Genomic DNA, 16,336 nt, shown 5'->3' with positions numbered 1-16,336 from the left:
CCAGGGATAGGTGTAGCCAGTGGTAGGTGGTGCAGCATAGGTAGCCAGGGATAGGTGTAGCCAGTGGTAGGTGGTGCAGCATAGGTAGCCAGGGATAGGTGTAGCCAGTGGTAGGTGGCACAGCACAGGTAGCCAGGGAGAGGTGTAGCCAGTGGTAGGTGGTGGCAGCATAGGTAGCCAGGGATAGGTGTAGCCAGTGGTAGGTGGTCGCAGCATAGGTAGCCAGGGATAGGTGTAGCCAGTGGTAGGTGGCGCAGCATAGGTAGCCAGGGATAGGTGTAGCCAGTGGTAGGTGGCGCAGCATAGGTAGCCAGGGATAGGTGTAGCCAGTGGTAGGTGGTGGCATCATAGGTAGCCAGGGATAGGTGTAGCCAGTGGTAGGTGGTGGCAGCATAGGTAGCCAGGGATAGGTGTAGCCAGTGGTAGGTGGCACAGCACAGGTAGCCAGGGAGAGGTGTAGCCAGTGGTAGGTGGTGGCAGCATAGGTAGCCAGGGATAGGTGTAGCCAGTGGTAGGTGGCACAGCACATGTAGCCAGGGAGAGGTGAAGCCAGTGGTAGGTGGTGGCAGCATAGGTAGCCAGGGATAGGTGTAGCCAGTGGTAGGTGGCGCAGCACATGTAGCCAGTGGTAGGTGGCGGCAGCACAGGTAGCCAGGGATAGGTATAGCACGTGGTAGGTGGAGGCAGCACAGGTAGCCAGGGAGAGGTGTAGCCAGTGGTAGGTGGCGGCAGCACAGGTAGCCAGGGAGAGGTGTAGCCAGTGGTAGGTGGCGGCAGCACAGGTAGCCAGGGAGAGGTGTAGCCAGTGGTAGGTGGCGGCAGCACAGGTAGCCAGGGAGAGGTGTAGCCAGTGGTAGGTGGCGGCAGCACAGGTAGCCAGGGATAGGTGTAGCCAGTGGTAGGTGGCGGCAGCACAGGTAGCCAGGGAGAGGTGTAGCCAGTGGTAGGTAGCGGCAGCACAGGTAGCCAGGGATAGGTGTAGCCAGTGGTAGGTGGCGGCAGCACAGGTAGCCAGCGATAGGTGTAGCCAGTGGTAGGTGGCCACAGCACAGGTAGCCAGGGATAGGTGTAGCCAGTGGTAGGTGGCGGCAGCACAGGTAGCGAAGGATAGGTGTAGCCAGTGGTAGGTGGCGGCAGCACAGGTAGCGAAGGATAGGTGTAGCCAGTGGTAGGTGGCGGGAGCACAGGTAGCCAGGGATAGGTGTAGCCAGTGGTAGGTGGCGGCAGCACAGGTAGCCAGGCATAGGTGTAGCCAGTGGTAGGTGGCGGCAGCATAGGTAGCCAGGGATAGGTGTAGCCAGTGGTAGGTGGTACAGCATAGGTAGCCAGGGATAGGTGTAGCCAGTGGTAGGTGGTGGCATCATAGGTAGCCAGGGATAGGTGTAGCCAGTGGTAGGTGGTGGCAGCATAGGTAGCCAGGGATAGGTGTAGCCAGTGGTAGGTGGCACAGCACAGGTAGCCAGGGAGAGGTGTAGCCAGTGGTAGGTGGTGGCAGCATAGGTAGCCAGGGATAGGTGTAGCCAGTGGTAGGTGGCACAGCACATGTAGCCAGGGAGAGGTGAAGCCAGTGGTAGGTGGTGGCAGCATAGGTAGCCAGGGATAGGTGTAGCCAGTGGTAGGTGGCGCAGCACATGTAGCCAGTGGTAGGTGGCGGCAGCACAGGTAGCCAGGGATAGGTATAGCACGTGGTAGGTGGAGGCAGCACAGGTAGCCAGGGAGAGGTGTAGCCAGTGGTAGGTGGCGGCAGCACAGGTAGCCAGGGAGAGGTGTAGCCAGTGGTAGGTGGCGGCAGCACAGGTAGCCAGGGAGAGGTGTAGCCAGTGGTAGGTGGCGGCAGCACAGGTAGCCAGGGAGAGGTGTAGCCAGTGGTAGGTGGCGGCAGCACAGGTAGCCAGGGATAGGTGTAGCCAGTGGTAGGTGGCGGCAGCACAGGTAGCCAGGGAGAGGTGTAGCCAGTGGTAGGTGGTCGCAGCATAGGTAGCCAGGGATAGGTGTAGCCAGTGGTAGGTGGCGCAGCATAGGTAGCCAGGGATAGGTGTAGCCAGTGGTAGGTGGCGCAGCATAGGTAGCCAGGGATAGGTGTAGCCAGTGGTAGGTGGTGGCATCATAGGTAGCCAGGGATAGGTGTAGCCAGTGGTAGGTGGTGGCAGCATAGGTAGCCAGGGATAGGTGTAGCCAGTGGTAGGTGGCACAGCACAGGTAGCCAGGGAGAGGTGTAGCCAGTGGTAGGTGGTGGCAGCATAGGTAGCCAGGGATAGGTGTAGCCAGTGGTAGGTGGCACAGCACATGTAGCCAGGGAGAGGTGAAGCCAGTGGTAGGTGGTGGCAGCATAGGTAGCCAGGGATAGGTGTAGCCAGTGGTAGGTGGCGCAGCACATGTAGCCAGTGGTAGGTGGCGGCAGCACAGGTAGCCAGGGATAGGTATAGCACGTGGTAGGTGGAGGCAGCACAGGTAGCCAGGGAGAGGTGTAGCCAGTGGTAGGTGGCGGCAGCACAGGTAGCCAGGGAGAGGTGTAGCCAGTGGTAGGTGGCGGCAGCACAGGTAGCCAGGGAGAGGTGTAGCCAGTGGTAGGTGGCGGCAGCACAGGTAGCCAGGGAGAGGTGTAGCCAGTGGTAGGTGGCGGCAGCACAGGTAGCCAGGGATAGGTGTAGCCAGTGGTAGGTGGCGGCAGCACAGGTAGCCAGGGATAGGTGTAGCCAGTGGTAGGTGGCGGCAGCACAGGTAGCCAGGGAGAGGTGTAGCCAGTGGTAGGTAGCGGCAGCACAGGTAGCCAGGGATAGGTGTAGCCAGTGGTAGGTGGCGGCAGCACAGGTAGCCAGCGATAGGTGTAGCCAGTGGTAGGTGGCCACAGCACAGGTAGCCAGGGATAGGTGTAGCCAGTGGTAGGTGGCGGCAGCACAGGTAGCGAAGGATAGGTGTAGCCAGTGGTAGGTGGCGGCAGCACAGGTAGCGAAGGATAGGTGTAGCCAGTGGTAGGTGGCGGGAGCACAGGTAGCCAGGGATAGGTGTAGCCAGTGGTAGGTGGCGGCAGCACAGGTAGCCAGGCATAGGTGTAGCCAGTGGTAGGTGGCGGCAGCATAGGTAGCCAGGGATAGGTGTAGCCAGTGGTAGGTGGTACAGCATAGGTAGCCAGGGATAGGTGTAGCCAGTGGTAGGTGGCGCAGCATAGGTAGCAAGGGATAGATGTAGCCAGTGGTAGGTGGCGCAGCACAGATAGCCAGGGATAGGTGTAGCCAGTGGTAGGTGGCGCAGCATAGGTAGCCAGGGATAGGTGTAGCCAGTGGTAGGTGGCGCAGCACAGGTAGCCAGTGGTAGGTGGCGGCAGCACAGGTAGCCAGGGATAGGTATAGCACGTGGTAGGTGGCGGCAGCACACGTAGCCAGGGATAGGTGTAGCCAGTGGTAGGTGGCGGCAGCACAGGTAGCCAGGGATAGGTGTAGCCAGTGGTAGGTGGCCGCAGCACAGGTAGCCAGGGATAGGTGTAGCCAGTGGTAGGTGGCTAAAGCACAGGTAGCCAGGGATAGGTATAACCAGTGGTAGGTGGCGGCAGCACAGGTAGCCAGGGATAGGTGTAGCCAGTGGTAGGTGCTCACAGCACAGGTAGCCAGTGGTAGGTGGACGCAGCACAGGTAGCCAGGGATAGGTGTAGCCAGTGGTAGGTGGCGGCAGCATAGGTAGCCAGGGAGAAGTGTAGCCAGTGGTAGGTGGCGGCAGCATAGGTAGTCAGGGATAGGTGTAGCCAGTGGTAGGTGGCGACAGCACAGGTAGCCAGGGATAGGTGTAGCCAGTGGTAGGTGGCACAGCATAGGTAGCCAGGGATAGGTGTAGCCAGTGGTAGGTTGCGCAGCATAGGTAGCCAGGGATAGGTGTAGCCAGTGGTAGGTGGCGCAGCATAGGTAGCCAGGGATAGGTGTAGCCAGTGGTAGGTGGCGCAGCATAGGTAGCCAGGGATAGGTGTAGCCAGTGGTAGGTGGCGCAGCACAGGTAGCCAGGGATAGGTGTAGCCAGTGGTAGGTGGCGCAGCACAGGTAGCCAGGGATAGGTGTAGCCAGTGGTAGGTGGCGCAGCACAGGTAGCCAGGGAGAGGTGTAGCCAGTGGTAGGTGGTGGCAGCATAGGTAGCCAGGGATAGGTGTAGCAAGTGGTAGGTGGCGCAGCATAGGTAGCCAGGGAGAGGTGTAGCCAGTGGTAGGTGGTGGCAGCATAGGTAGCCAGGGATAGGTGTAGCCAGTGGTAGGTGGCGCAGCATAGGTAGCCAGGGATAGGTGTAGCTAGTGGTAGGTGGCGCAGCATAGGTAGCCAGGGATAGGTGTAGCCAGTGGTAGGTGGTGCAGCATAGGTAGCCAGGGATAGGTGTAGCCAGTGGTAGGTGGCACAGCACAGGTAGCCAGGGAGAGGTGTAGCCAGTGGTAGGTGGTGGCAGCATAGGTAGCCAGGGATAGGTGTAGCCAGTGGTAGGTGGTGGCAGCATAGGTAGCCAGGGATAGGTGTAGCCAGTGGTAGGTGGCGCAGCATAGGTAGCCAGGGATAGGTGTAGCCAGTGGTAGGTGGTGGGAGCATAGGTAGCCAGGGATAGGTGTAGCCAGTGGTAGGTGGTGGCAGCATAGGTAGCCAGGGATAGGTGTAGCCAGTGGTAGGTGGCACAGCACAGGTAGCCAGGGAGAGGTGTAGCCAGTGGTAGGTGGTGGCAGCATAGGTAGCCAGGGATAGGTGTAGCCAGTGGTAGGTGGCACAGCACAGGTAGCCAGGGAGAGGTGTAGCCAGTGGTAGGTGGTGGCAGCATAGGTAGCCAGGGATAGGTGAAGCCAGTGGTAGGTGGCGCAGCATAGGTAGCCAGGGATAGGTGTAGCCAGTGGTAGGTGGTGCAGCATAGGTAGCCAGGGATAGGTGTAGCTAGAATTAGGTGGCCGCAGCACAGAGAGCCGGAGGGAGGGAGAGGGGACAAATACTCACTTGTCGGCATAATCTCCTAGTAATAGTACCCAGGGGGCGCTGTTTCAGGGAAATGTGATGCAAGAACCGGAAGAACAATGAAGCCCAGTACAGCGTGGAGGACGGACCTGGTGAGTAATTTATCCCTACCGCTATTCGTGCGCCGCTGCTACATCGCCCTGCCCCCTAAAATCCGGTAAACCGAGATTGTGCATGGTATGATTACCATACACAAACCGCGGTATATTGTCATACCAGTATACAGCGGCAACCCTGCATTCAACTCCTCAGGTTATTGAAACCACAGGCTTCGACTCCAGGTACCCAAAATTGCTCTGACTCCACAGTCCTGGTCACAGCTGGATATAGTAAAACCCCCGTAAACCAACTGATTAATACAAAAATAAAAATTTTACTATATCATAAATCAAGAACAGTTTGAGACTACACAGACAATTGAAAGCACAGTGATTAGGTAGTAGTGAAAAATGATTAGGCAAGGTTTTAAAATGAGTGATTAAGTAACACTAAATACGATCATAATGATAAGATTCAAAAGTACAAAAGCTGCCAACACTTCAAGGACACCCTCACTGGACTGCTGAATCCAAACATAGCCGGCACTGTACAACACTGTTTTGACTGCCTAACCATCAGTAAATTCCAGAGAGTCGGTTTTCATTTCCAACCTGAATTTATGCTTTTGGTATTGGAAACTTTGTTCAATACTGTAATACATAAAACTAGAAAAGTAGTGAAACACTGCACACGTACTTGCCCCATGAGAAATATGTAAGTGCCCATTGCAATCCTTGATGCAATGCTGTAATTGGATAAGTTAGCTCTAAGCAGTCTTAAAGCGGTATTGTCACCATAAAAATAAATAAAAATCACATTTCAACAGCAACAGCGATCATGAACGCATTTGCGAAAAATAAAATGCCGACCTGGCGAGGTCGGCATCTGGAAAGGAGGGGACCCTGGGAAAACGGAGCTGCGGAGAGGGACACATAGGCTGCCAGGGGCTGGGCGAAGCCCCAAGTAAGAAGATTTTTACTTTGGGTGGGGGGGGGGGGGGGGTTGCACCTTCCCTTTAATAATTTACAAAAGTCAAACAAAACAAAACAAACAAACAAACAAACAAACCAAAAAAAGAAGAAAGAAACCCGGCCTGCTCCTCTGAACTATTTTTTTAACTGTGTGATTATAGGTGACTAGAGTAAGTAGATCAGCATGACAGCCAGTCAATACAGAAATGCTGACCACAAGAATTACCAACAATCAATAAATATGAAAATACAGAAGAAAAAAAACAAATATCAAATCAATCTAAAAAACAACTGGTCATCATGTTTTATCAAATGCTAACAGGAGTACATAACAAGAACGCTTAAAAATCTTGATGCAAGCATTTTGAATATGACAGCAAACAACAACTGAAGTAAAATGGGTAGGATTTTCTGCAGCAATAGCAAAGGAAAGGAAACCACCCAGATGCACTAGCTGACCAATGAATCGATTGCTTATCTATAGTTGCATGCATGGCATTGGAGAATAACTTTTCTTTGTTGAATATTTAAAAGGCCAATTACAGAACATTTGGTGTTTGTCACAGCTTTACTATACATTGCCAGCTACTGTAACAAAGTACATGAGAGTCCAGGAGGGTATTGAGGCCTGGGAACACACTTTATAGACTTGCATGCTTTTTTCAGGCATGCACTACTGCAAAAATATGCATGCTATACTGTAAGGTGTGCTCCCAGCCTTTGGGTATCAGCAATCCAAGCCCCCCCCCCCCCCTCCCCCCATGCTCTGGTCTCTGCACTGGTGCAGAGGTTAAGACGACATCAGAGAAGTCATTCCTTCACTTCCAGTAAGAGACAGTCAATGAGATGCAAATCATTTCAACTTAGATTCAAATGTCATACTAACTATATGCAGCTTGAATTCAGACCAATCAAAATTGAGAAGTGTATGGCACGGGTAGGGAACCTTGCCTCTCCAGCTGTTAAAGAACTACAAGTCCCACAATGCATTGCAGGAGTCTGACAGCAACAGTCATTGTTAATAAAGGCAAATGCATGCTGGGATTTGTAGTTTTACCACAGGTGGAGAGGCAAGGGTACCTACCGCTGGTTTATGGCGTCCGGTGTGACGAGACCAACATGAAACTCCAGTGGCAAGAAAGAAGAAGAAAAGAAAGAGGAGGGGGAAAACCAGGAGGGCCAAAATGGTGTATTTTCAAAGGGGAATTTGATCTAGCAACAAATGCTACCTACAAACACGGGATGCTTTTCGGCAACTGTTTTGAGCATGTGGGGAAATCCATCTTTACTCGGACTTGGGTCGTACTCCCATAGAAAAGGTCCACTGGATATTGGCTCCAGGGATACCTCTGAGAGAGGAAAGCTAGACTTTACAGGGTGGGAGGAGGCACCCCAGTGTGAGTGTCAAAAGACAAATGATAGTAAAGGGGCCCATACACTGAGCCAATTTTCTGGCCGACCGATCGATCCAGATCGATCGATCGAAAATCGGTTGGCCAATCGACCGATCGATGGCCGATTTCGATGGATTTCTGTCGAACTGGCAGGATGGAAAATTTAGGTCGATCTGATGAGATTGCTTATCATTTTGCATTGGCCTTAATGGAAATCTGATGGCAAAAAAATGCCATCAGATCGAATTTCAATAGATTTCAAACTGAAATCTATTGGAATTCTTTCCTGGTAAAAAATGTTCTAAAAACGCATCAGATAGATCATCAGATGCATTTCTTATCTATCTGCTGCCAATCTGACGAGCGTAAGGGCACCTTAATAGTAAAGTAACAGTCTTACCTCAATATGGAGGTTTAAGAATACATTTATTGGACACCAAAACAAAACATGTTTCTCTGGATTCACCCACTTTGTTCTCTGCAGTTCGGGATTCAGATTACTCTGAAGAAGCAGGAAAAGCGAGAACGTGTAATTTGTTTTGGTGTCCAAAAAATGTATTCTTAAACCTTGCTACAGAGGTAAAATGTTCCTTACTATCATTTGTCTTTTGACACTCACACTGGGTCGCCTTCTCCCATCCTGTATATAAAATTGACAAGACATCTTGATTGGTGCATTTTAACCATTTTAAGGACAAGCAGGCGTCTTTAAATGTCCTACTGGAGCCTCTTAACGGCTCCAGGAAGTTTTTCTAAGTTAAACAGCGCTGCCGCCACTGCTGTGCGCCCGCGACTCTTACCCGGAGATCAGTAAAACAATAAACACAACATAGAAAAAAATACACCTTTATTTCCAAATAATGTATTGTCGCCACACTTTGTACTAGGGACATAATTAAAATCTTGAGATAACAAGGACAAATAGGCAGAAAAAAATGTGTGGGGTTTATGTACAGTAGCAGTGTTTATATTAAAACTATAGGGGATGAAATTGGAGAAATAGTGTATTTTTTCCATAACATGCATAGAAAATAAAGTAAATTACTGAAAACAAATATCAACCCCAAAAAACCTACTTGGTGGTGAAAAAAAACAAGATATAGATCATCTCATTGTGATAAATGGCGATGAAGCTATTGGCAAATAAAAGGGATGAGCACTGAAAGGCCAAAATTACTCTTGTCCGTTAGAGTAAAAACCCCTTTGGGATGAAGTGGTTAAAAGTTGCTTAAAATTTACATAAAATTTCAATAATTATATCCATGATGTTGTCTTTATATCTGTTGTAACCTTCTTGATAACAAGGAGCCATCAGAGCTTGCTCACAGCCATTATGATAAGAAGCAGCCAGCACAGGCTATATAAAAAGTTATGGTAAATGAAGCCCATGTGTTTGGCACCGAAAACGCATTTCCACAACGCAACTAAAGTATAGCCAGTAAGAAGTTTCAACTTTGCAAATGCACACCATCAAGATCAGTCATTTTCACACACTGGACAGTTGGGGTGATCAATGAGACGTAAATAATACCTTCTCACATGTCATGTAAAGGTTATGCAGCTTGAACTTGGACCAATAAAAATTGACAGAAAGTTATTCTGATTGATCCATTAGAAATTACCGTATATCTCACGGATCATCCCTATTGCACATTCATAGTACAAAGCCAAATGTAATTCAAGTATGCAGCATGAACAATCAAGTATGCAAGCCATATACAATCCCTAGTCAGACAATATTAGTGACAGGATTACTAGCCACCAGTCAAGAACAGCTTTTCTTCAGAAAGACAAACTGCAGCCATGAGCCTGATGTGTAGGATGAAGCTGTGCTTGCTGTCCATGGCAACCAGTCATACTTCTTGGTTTCATTTCTAAATCGGAGCTGAAAGATTATAGTTACAAGCAGGAAAACATTCAGAGCAACCAACAGTCATTCTTTCAGGCCACTAAGAAAGGTAATACTGGGCACAGGCTTTTTACTGCTCATGTTCCCCCATGAGACAATGGTCCACAAATTAAAAAAAAAACAAAAACAAAAAAAACTGATGGACAGCACATACTTAGAGCCCATTACATCTGTAAATACAGTCAATGAAGCACTTTTTTTTCAAACAGGTTTACCAACAGTGGATGTGATTCACTAAATAACGGAATTACACTACAAGTTGTTTTCTTTTTGCTCTGGCTGAGGATAATGACAAGTCAATCGGCCAGTAACCATGTGACACACAAAGAAGAATTAACTATAGATGTCAGACTACATTTCCCAGAAACCCTGGATTACAGTAGAAACCACATGTTTACATAAGTAGTTGGAACTTGTAATCCCAGAAAATAGGAAACCCCCATCTCTGCTGAGGGAAACCAACAGACTCTATATGTAAATAGCTGTACAGCTACAGGGGGAAAAAAATCAATCTGACGAAGACTCAAAAGCCGAAAGCTTACTCATTTTTAGGTATATGTTGTCGATTCAAGACTTCTTGCTTTTACTGATGGGATTCCCAAGACAGGCTGCATCTGAATGACCAGCAGCATAGGTGAGCAGAGCTCAATTAATGCAGGATACACAACTTGCACTCAAAATAGATGCACCACAATTAACATAATGGAGGATTTTAGCTTCCAAAACAGTTTGCACGCAGAATGATCTGTACTAGACTCTTCCACTGCGTGGAGGTCATCCTTCATGGAAGAGAACCTAACTTCTAGTTACCAAACAAACACTGTGTGAACCTGGGGGCAGCTGGCCATAAAACGGTTTACACATATTTTTTCGACAACAGGGAAGAATTTTATTTTTCCTGACACCTGATTAGATGTTTCAAATTAACACATTTTATCGCCAACCTAATTAAATTAAGATGAAAAGAGGCCCTAGGCAAGGTAGCAGCTTTGGCACATCCTGATGGTCCTTTAGGCAATCTGAGGTGTGAGACAGAAGCGAGAAAGTGGGACCCCCCAAAATCCACTAGGCCTCATGCACCTGCCTTGTGGATGAGCCTGCTCTAACTACACTGTTGACACCTTCAGACAAACTGTCAGGTCAGTGTGCCAGGGTGTGCCCTGCAGAAAATTGTTTGGCACTATTGAATCAAACACAAAACAAACTGAGGAATGTCAAGGATCATACACAAGCAGATGCTCAGCACCTGGTACTGCGCCTGCAAGTGAGCAACAGATCAACTATTGGAAAGTCCTGGAAAGCCTCAGGAGGCAGGTGGAGGGCTATGCAGGGGAGCTGCAGGGATGTAGCTTTCGGAGGAAACATGGATGCCCTGCAATAGGGAAGGTGGTGCTGGTGTCACACAGGCCAGGCCTGCAGCTGCTCGGGCCCCGGATCACCCCTGGTGACAGCTTACTTCCATCAGGAGAGTGGAGGCCTCCCCATCCCACCCCGGCCTCTGCCGCCTCCCTCCCTCACTTACTCTCATTCAACACCTCCACCAGGTCAGCGCAGATGTCACACATCGTTCAGGAAGGAGCCGCGTCCTGAGCATGGAGATGGCGCTGCCCGCGGCCCCGTCAGCCGGTGGATGCGGTGCCTGTGCGCCGTCTATGCAGGGGAGGAGAGAGCTCGGCGCTCTGGAGGAGGCCCGATGCAACCACTACACGGCACAACCAACACACTCGGCTCTTCTTCCCCGCAGGGAGCTGTGGCGGCCACACGTAGGGGTCCCTCACTGCCTCCAGCGAGCCATCATCACCAGCACCGCCGCCGCCATTTTGGTTGGGGATGCTCGCTCGCCTCGGCTGTTTCCGGGAACGGCTCGGCAATTCGGCTCTGTGAACTCGACCCGCAGCTCATCTGACGTGTCACATGACCAGAGCTGCCTGGCGGAACGCTGGGAAGGGCGTGTCGTTCCATAGCGTGACCCTGGCAACAGGGAGGGGCATGAGGCAGAGGCGTGGCCTTCATTTTCCAGGAGGACGTTGGGGTGAGATGTGTCTGCGCAGTTGCGCACTATGACGAATAGGCAAGAGCCAAGTAGTATGTGTCGTGTAATTTAGCAACTGCTGACTTCTCCAACTGACTCTGATTTCTCCAACTGAATCTAACTTCTTCAACCCAAGAAGGAAAAAAAAAGAGATAATTGGATTTATCAAAGGCAATAATATAACTTTTGTAATTTATACTGACAGTCTATACCCAGGGCAATATTGTAACTGTCAAAGTGACATGAACGATTGTTCTTCTAACCAACATCGTGTAACTATTGTTAGAAGAAATTCGGTAAATGTCAGTTACTGATGGCCAATCTGATCAATTCGTTCAACGTCCCCCCATATATAGATCTTCAGCCTTTAGGGCTTGTTGACACTAGGGGCATTTTCGTACATTTTTTCAAGTGCAGGCGATTTTGAAAATCAACCCACAAAACGCTTGTGCAATGAATATCTATGAGAAGGTTCATATCAGCGCAATTCGTACACTGTGCGTTGAACAAAGCAATGCCTGTACCATTTTTTAGGCGTTTTTGCTATAATGGAGGGTATAGGAAAAACGCTCACAAAATCGCTTTGTGCAGCGATTGCGTGAGCGTTTTTAAGAATAAATACATTGTTTTTATTCTTTTCCCGGTCAAAGAGTTCACTTCCTGACTTGCGACAGGGAGTGAATTACAAAACCACTCTAAAAAGCGCTTTTACCAGAAACGCAGCGCGCAGTGGAGTGCCAGGAGAGGGAAAACAAAAATAACACACAAAAACGCAAAAGGTTTGCGTTTTCGATTTTAGGTGTGACTGAGGCCTCAGTGTTTTTTCACCTTATGCATCCGAGCAATTTTCACCTCCCCTTCATTCGCCAATAACTTTATCACTACTTATCACAATGAAATGATCTATATCTTGTTTTTTTCACCATCAATTAGGCTTTCTTTGGGTGGTACATTTTGCTAAGAATATTTTTTTTCTAAATGCATTTTAACAGGAATATTAAAGAGAACCCGTAACAAAAAAAAGTTCCCCTGTGGGGTGCTTACCTCGGGAGGGGGAAGCCTCAAGGTCCCAATGAGGCTTCTCACACTCCTGTAGCTGCAGGCAGTCCAGCGCTGGCTCCCCTAAAGAGTCCCGGAATTCTCCCTCGACAAGCGCTGATCAGTGCTGATTTATTTACCTCTCCTGGCTCCAGCGGGGGCGCTGTTGCGGCTCTCCGCATGGAGATAGGCGAAAATAGCTTAGGAGACTTTGCGCCTGCGCAGTAGAGCGGCCCGATGGAGATCGGTTATTTTCGCCTATCTCCGTGCACAGAGCCGATACTGCACCTGCGCTGGAGCCGGGGAATTAAATATTTCTATCCGTTTCGGGAGGATTTTCGCCAAAGCCGTGGGGCCGAGGAGGAAAGGGGAAGCCTCAATAAGATCCGGAGGCTTCCCCCAGCCGAGGTGATTACCCCCCAGGGGAGTTTTTTTCGTTACAGGTTGTGTTTAAGAAAAAAATGGAAAAAAAATTATTATTTCTCATTTTTGGACATTACAGCTTTAAAATAATACATGCTACCATAATTAAAACCCACGTATTTTATTTGTCCTTTTGTCCTGGTTATTATACCTTTTAAGTTATGTCCCTATCACAATGTATGGCGCCAATATTTTATTTGGAATTAAAGGTGCATTTTTTCAGTTTTGCGTCCATCACTATTTACAAGCTTATAATTTTAAAAAAATAATAGTAATATACCCTCTTGACATGCATATTAAAAAAAGTTCAGACCCTTAGGTAACTATGTATGTTTTTGGGCGTTTTTTGATTGAAATAATTTTTTTAATTAAACATTTTATTTGGGTATTTTTGGGAGAATGTGGGAGGTAAAGAGTTAATTTGAAATGTAAGTGTGGGTCTGTTAATTTAAAAAAAAATATATGTAGATGTAGTTTTACTATCAGTCAGTACAGGCTTCCCCTCTGGCTTCTGTAGAAATAGCAGAGCCCGATTGAGTCTGCTCCTCTGCACAGATTGGGACGGCTATTTCCACCAGAGCTCAAAGAGAAGCTTGTACTGTGTCTGCGCAGGAGCACAGATTGTAAATATTGCTGCGCTGCAGCCCCTACTGCACCTGCGCGCACATAGGTGCCTACAATGCCTGATAGTACAGGCGCCTGATGATGGAAATGTGGCTCACTCCCCTCCCTTAGTGCCTCCTTCCCTATGCAGAGAATAAATGAGAAGTTACTAACCCAGCTCTTGGCATTCCACTGACGAGATCTCCCTTCAGTCGGGGGCACCACTAGCTACTTAATACTGAGAGTACCTCTGGCTACAGAATGTCAAGGGACACCTTTGGCTGCTTATGGCAGGCAAGGTAAATAAAGGAGAAGTGACAGCTGGGACAGCCAGGACACTTGCAGTGCAGTTTGGTGGGGGTTTGTAGGTTCAAGGAGGGTGAAGTCTAGGGTGCTAGGACAAAGAGTTTAACTTACCTGAGGCTTCCACCAGCCCCCTGCAGGCGTCCTGTGCCCATGCCGTCACTAAGCGATCCTCCAGTCCCCCCGCAGTGACCCTCTTCTTGACGGCTGACTTGCGAGTTGATGGCCACTACGTGGCCGCACGGGGCATCAATCACACTCCCATTGCCAGGAACGTTCTACACATGCGCAGTAGAGATTTTAGCATACTGCACATGCGCAGAGCACTCCAGTACATGGGAGCACAATCAGGAGGCATGTGAAATTAGGGAACCAAAGGATTGTTTTGTGACAGCGCAGACACAGGGAAGCTACAGGGGGCTGGTAGAAGCCCTGGGTAAGTTAAACTCTTTTTTTTTTATTCAATTTAGGTTCAATTTAAAGAGAACCTGAACTGAAAATAAAAAGTCAAAATAACCAATCACAGGTACACATACTTACCTCCTGTGTAGTTTACTCCTCATTCTCTCTCTCCTCTCCTGCATCCCATTTGTCCACTGTGATCAATGGATTTCTCTGTCCTCCATTTTAAAAATGGCCATTACCCCTAAAAGCTTCCTGGTCAGCACACTGTTAAACTGTAATATCACCCACTTGAGCCTTAGGGAAACATGGACATTACCTTGCACATTCAGTTGTAACTGATAGCTGCTGATATGTAACTGACAGCAACTAGTATATTTCAGTTCTGACAAAATATTGTCAGAACTGGAAGTGATCACTGTATGAAGAAAATGGTGAGCCTCTGAGAGGGACTGACGGTGAGGTTAGTTTGTAATATTCATTTGCAGCTATGTCATGTGTTTATTTTAAATAATGTTTCTCACTTCAGGTTTCCTTTAAGGTTGAAGTAGTGGTGGACTGATCTCCTGAGAGGTTTGTAGGTGGAGTGGTGGTGGACTGGCCTGCTGAGAAGATCAGCATTTGAGTGGTGGTGGATAGAGCTCCTGAGAAGGTTTTTTTGGAGGGGTAAAATATTTGGCTTCTATGAAAACTATCATTGGAGTAGTGGATTGGGGTCTTTAGAAGATTTCTCGTGGTATGGTGGAGGACTGAGCTTCTGAGAAAAACATAATTAGATTGATGGTAGACTGGGCTTCTGAGAAGGAGATCAATGTATTAGTGGCTTATTGGACCCCCAAGATTTTTTGGTGTAGGAGTGGTGTATTGGACTCCTAAAAAGATTATCCTTAGAGTGATGGGTGATTGGACTCCTTCAATTATTATTGCTGGAGTGGTGGTGGGTTAGGCGCCTGAGAAGATTACTGTTGGAGTGATGATGGGTTGGTCTGTTGAGAACAATATTGCTGGAATGGTGGTGGGTTGGATTGTTGAGATTACTGCTGGAGTGGTGGGGGATAGACATTGATGAACACTTTCGGTGGAGGCATGGTGTTGGACCTCTAAGAGGATTATCATTGGAGGGTTGATGGTGCAGGCTCTTCAAAACATTATCAGGGAAGTGGTGGTCGGTTGGGCTCCTGAAGAGATTATCTGTAGAGAAGGTGGTGAATTGGGCTTCAAACAATGATGCCAATATTAAATCAGTGACATATATCAATTTGGATTGAACAACAACAACAACAACAAATAACATTTGTAAAGCGCTTTTCTCCCATGGGACTCAAAGCGCATAAGCATGGCTCCGACCATCGTGGTACAGAGGAAGAATTTTATAAATCTGGAAATGCCAGGCTAAACAGGTGGCTTTTCAGTCTGGATTTGAATAGCTCCAGGGATGGTGCTGTCTTTACTGGATGTGGTAGGGAGTTCCAAAGAGTAGGGGCAGCATGACAGAAGGCTCTGTCTCCAGATTTTTTGAGGTGCACTCTGGGAGTGACCAAGTTTATAGAACTTGCTGATCTGAGGTTGTGAGAGGTGTGGTGCAGCTTCAGCAAGTCCTTCATGTATCCAGGGCCCAGATTGTGCAGGGATTTGAATGTCAGCAGTCCAATCTTGAAGAGTATTCTCCATTCTACTGGTAGCCAGTGCAGTGAGCGAAGGATCGGTGTAATGTGACAGTGGCGAGGCTGGTTTGTTAGCAATCTGGCAGCAGCATTCTGCACTAATTGCAGGTGACGCAGGTCCTTTTTGGGGAGGCCAGCATAAAGGGCATTGCAGTAGTCCAGCCGTGATGTGATGAAGGCGTGGACTAGGGTTTGAAGATCCTCTGGGGGAATCAGATGTTTAATCTTTGCAATGTTCTTCAGATGAAAGAAGGAAGATTTAACTACAGATGAATGCTCTTTAAGGCTACTTGCACACCAAGACGTTGCGTTAGGTGCTACGTTAAGGTCGCATAGCGTGCACCTAATGCAACGCATGGTGGTGCGGGAGAGGACGGTAGAGTGAGCCGCGTTAGGCGGCTCTATCCGTATAAGGTCTCCCAGAGTGGCGCTGATTGGCCGGCGGGACCACATGGTCCCGCCGGGCAATCAGCGGCCGCCAGTGCAGTGAATATTAAGTAGCCATGTGCGCGGCTACTGTAGCAGCATCTCCCCGCCTCCTCTCACCCCCCACTGCGCATGTGCAAACAGTCTAACGCGGCTATAGCT

At 48.8% G+C, this 16,336-nt stretch overlaps 1 protein-coding gene across 4 annotated transcripts in view; it reads right to left on the bottom strand.

The window, feature by feature from the left end:
* USP34 (ubiquitin specific peptidase 34) overlaps positions 1-11,192 on the bottom strand; it is a 240,088-nt gene extending 228,896 nt beyond the window's left edge. For all 4 annotated transcript variants that reach the window (XM_068232384.1, XM_068232385.1, XM_068232387.1 and 1 more), the window contains exon 1: positions 10,806-11,192. In XM_068232384.1, the coding sequence (XP_068088485.1) occupies positions 10,806-10,848 (43 nt within the window). In that variant the 5' untranslated portion in view covers positions 10,849-11,192. The remainder of the gene's footprint in view (positions 1-10,805) is intronic.
* Positions 11,193-16,336: the final 5,144 nt, after the last annotated feature.

The sequence above is a fragment of the Hyperolius riggenbachi genome, chromosome 4 (assembly GCF_040937935.1).
Source record: "Hyperolius riggenbachi isolate aHypRig1 chromosome 4, aHypRig1.pri, whole genome shotgun sequence".
Lineage (NCBI taxonomy): Eukaryota > Metazoa > Chordata > Amphibia > Anura > Hyperoliidae > Hyperolius > Hyperolius riggenbachi.
Note: the sequence above shows the minus strand (reverse complement) of the source record. Positions and strands in the feature narration are given on the sequence as shown.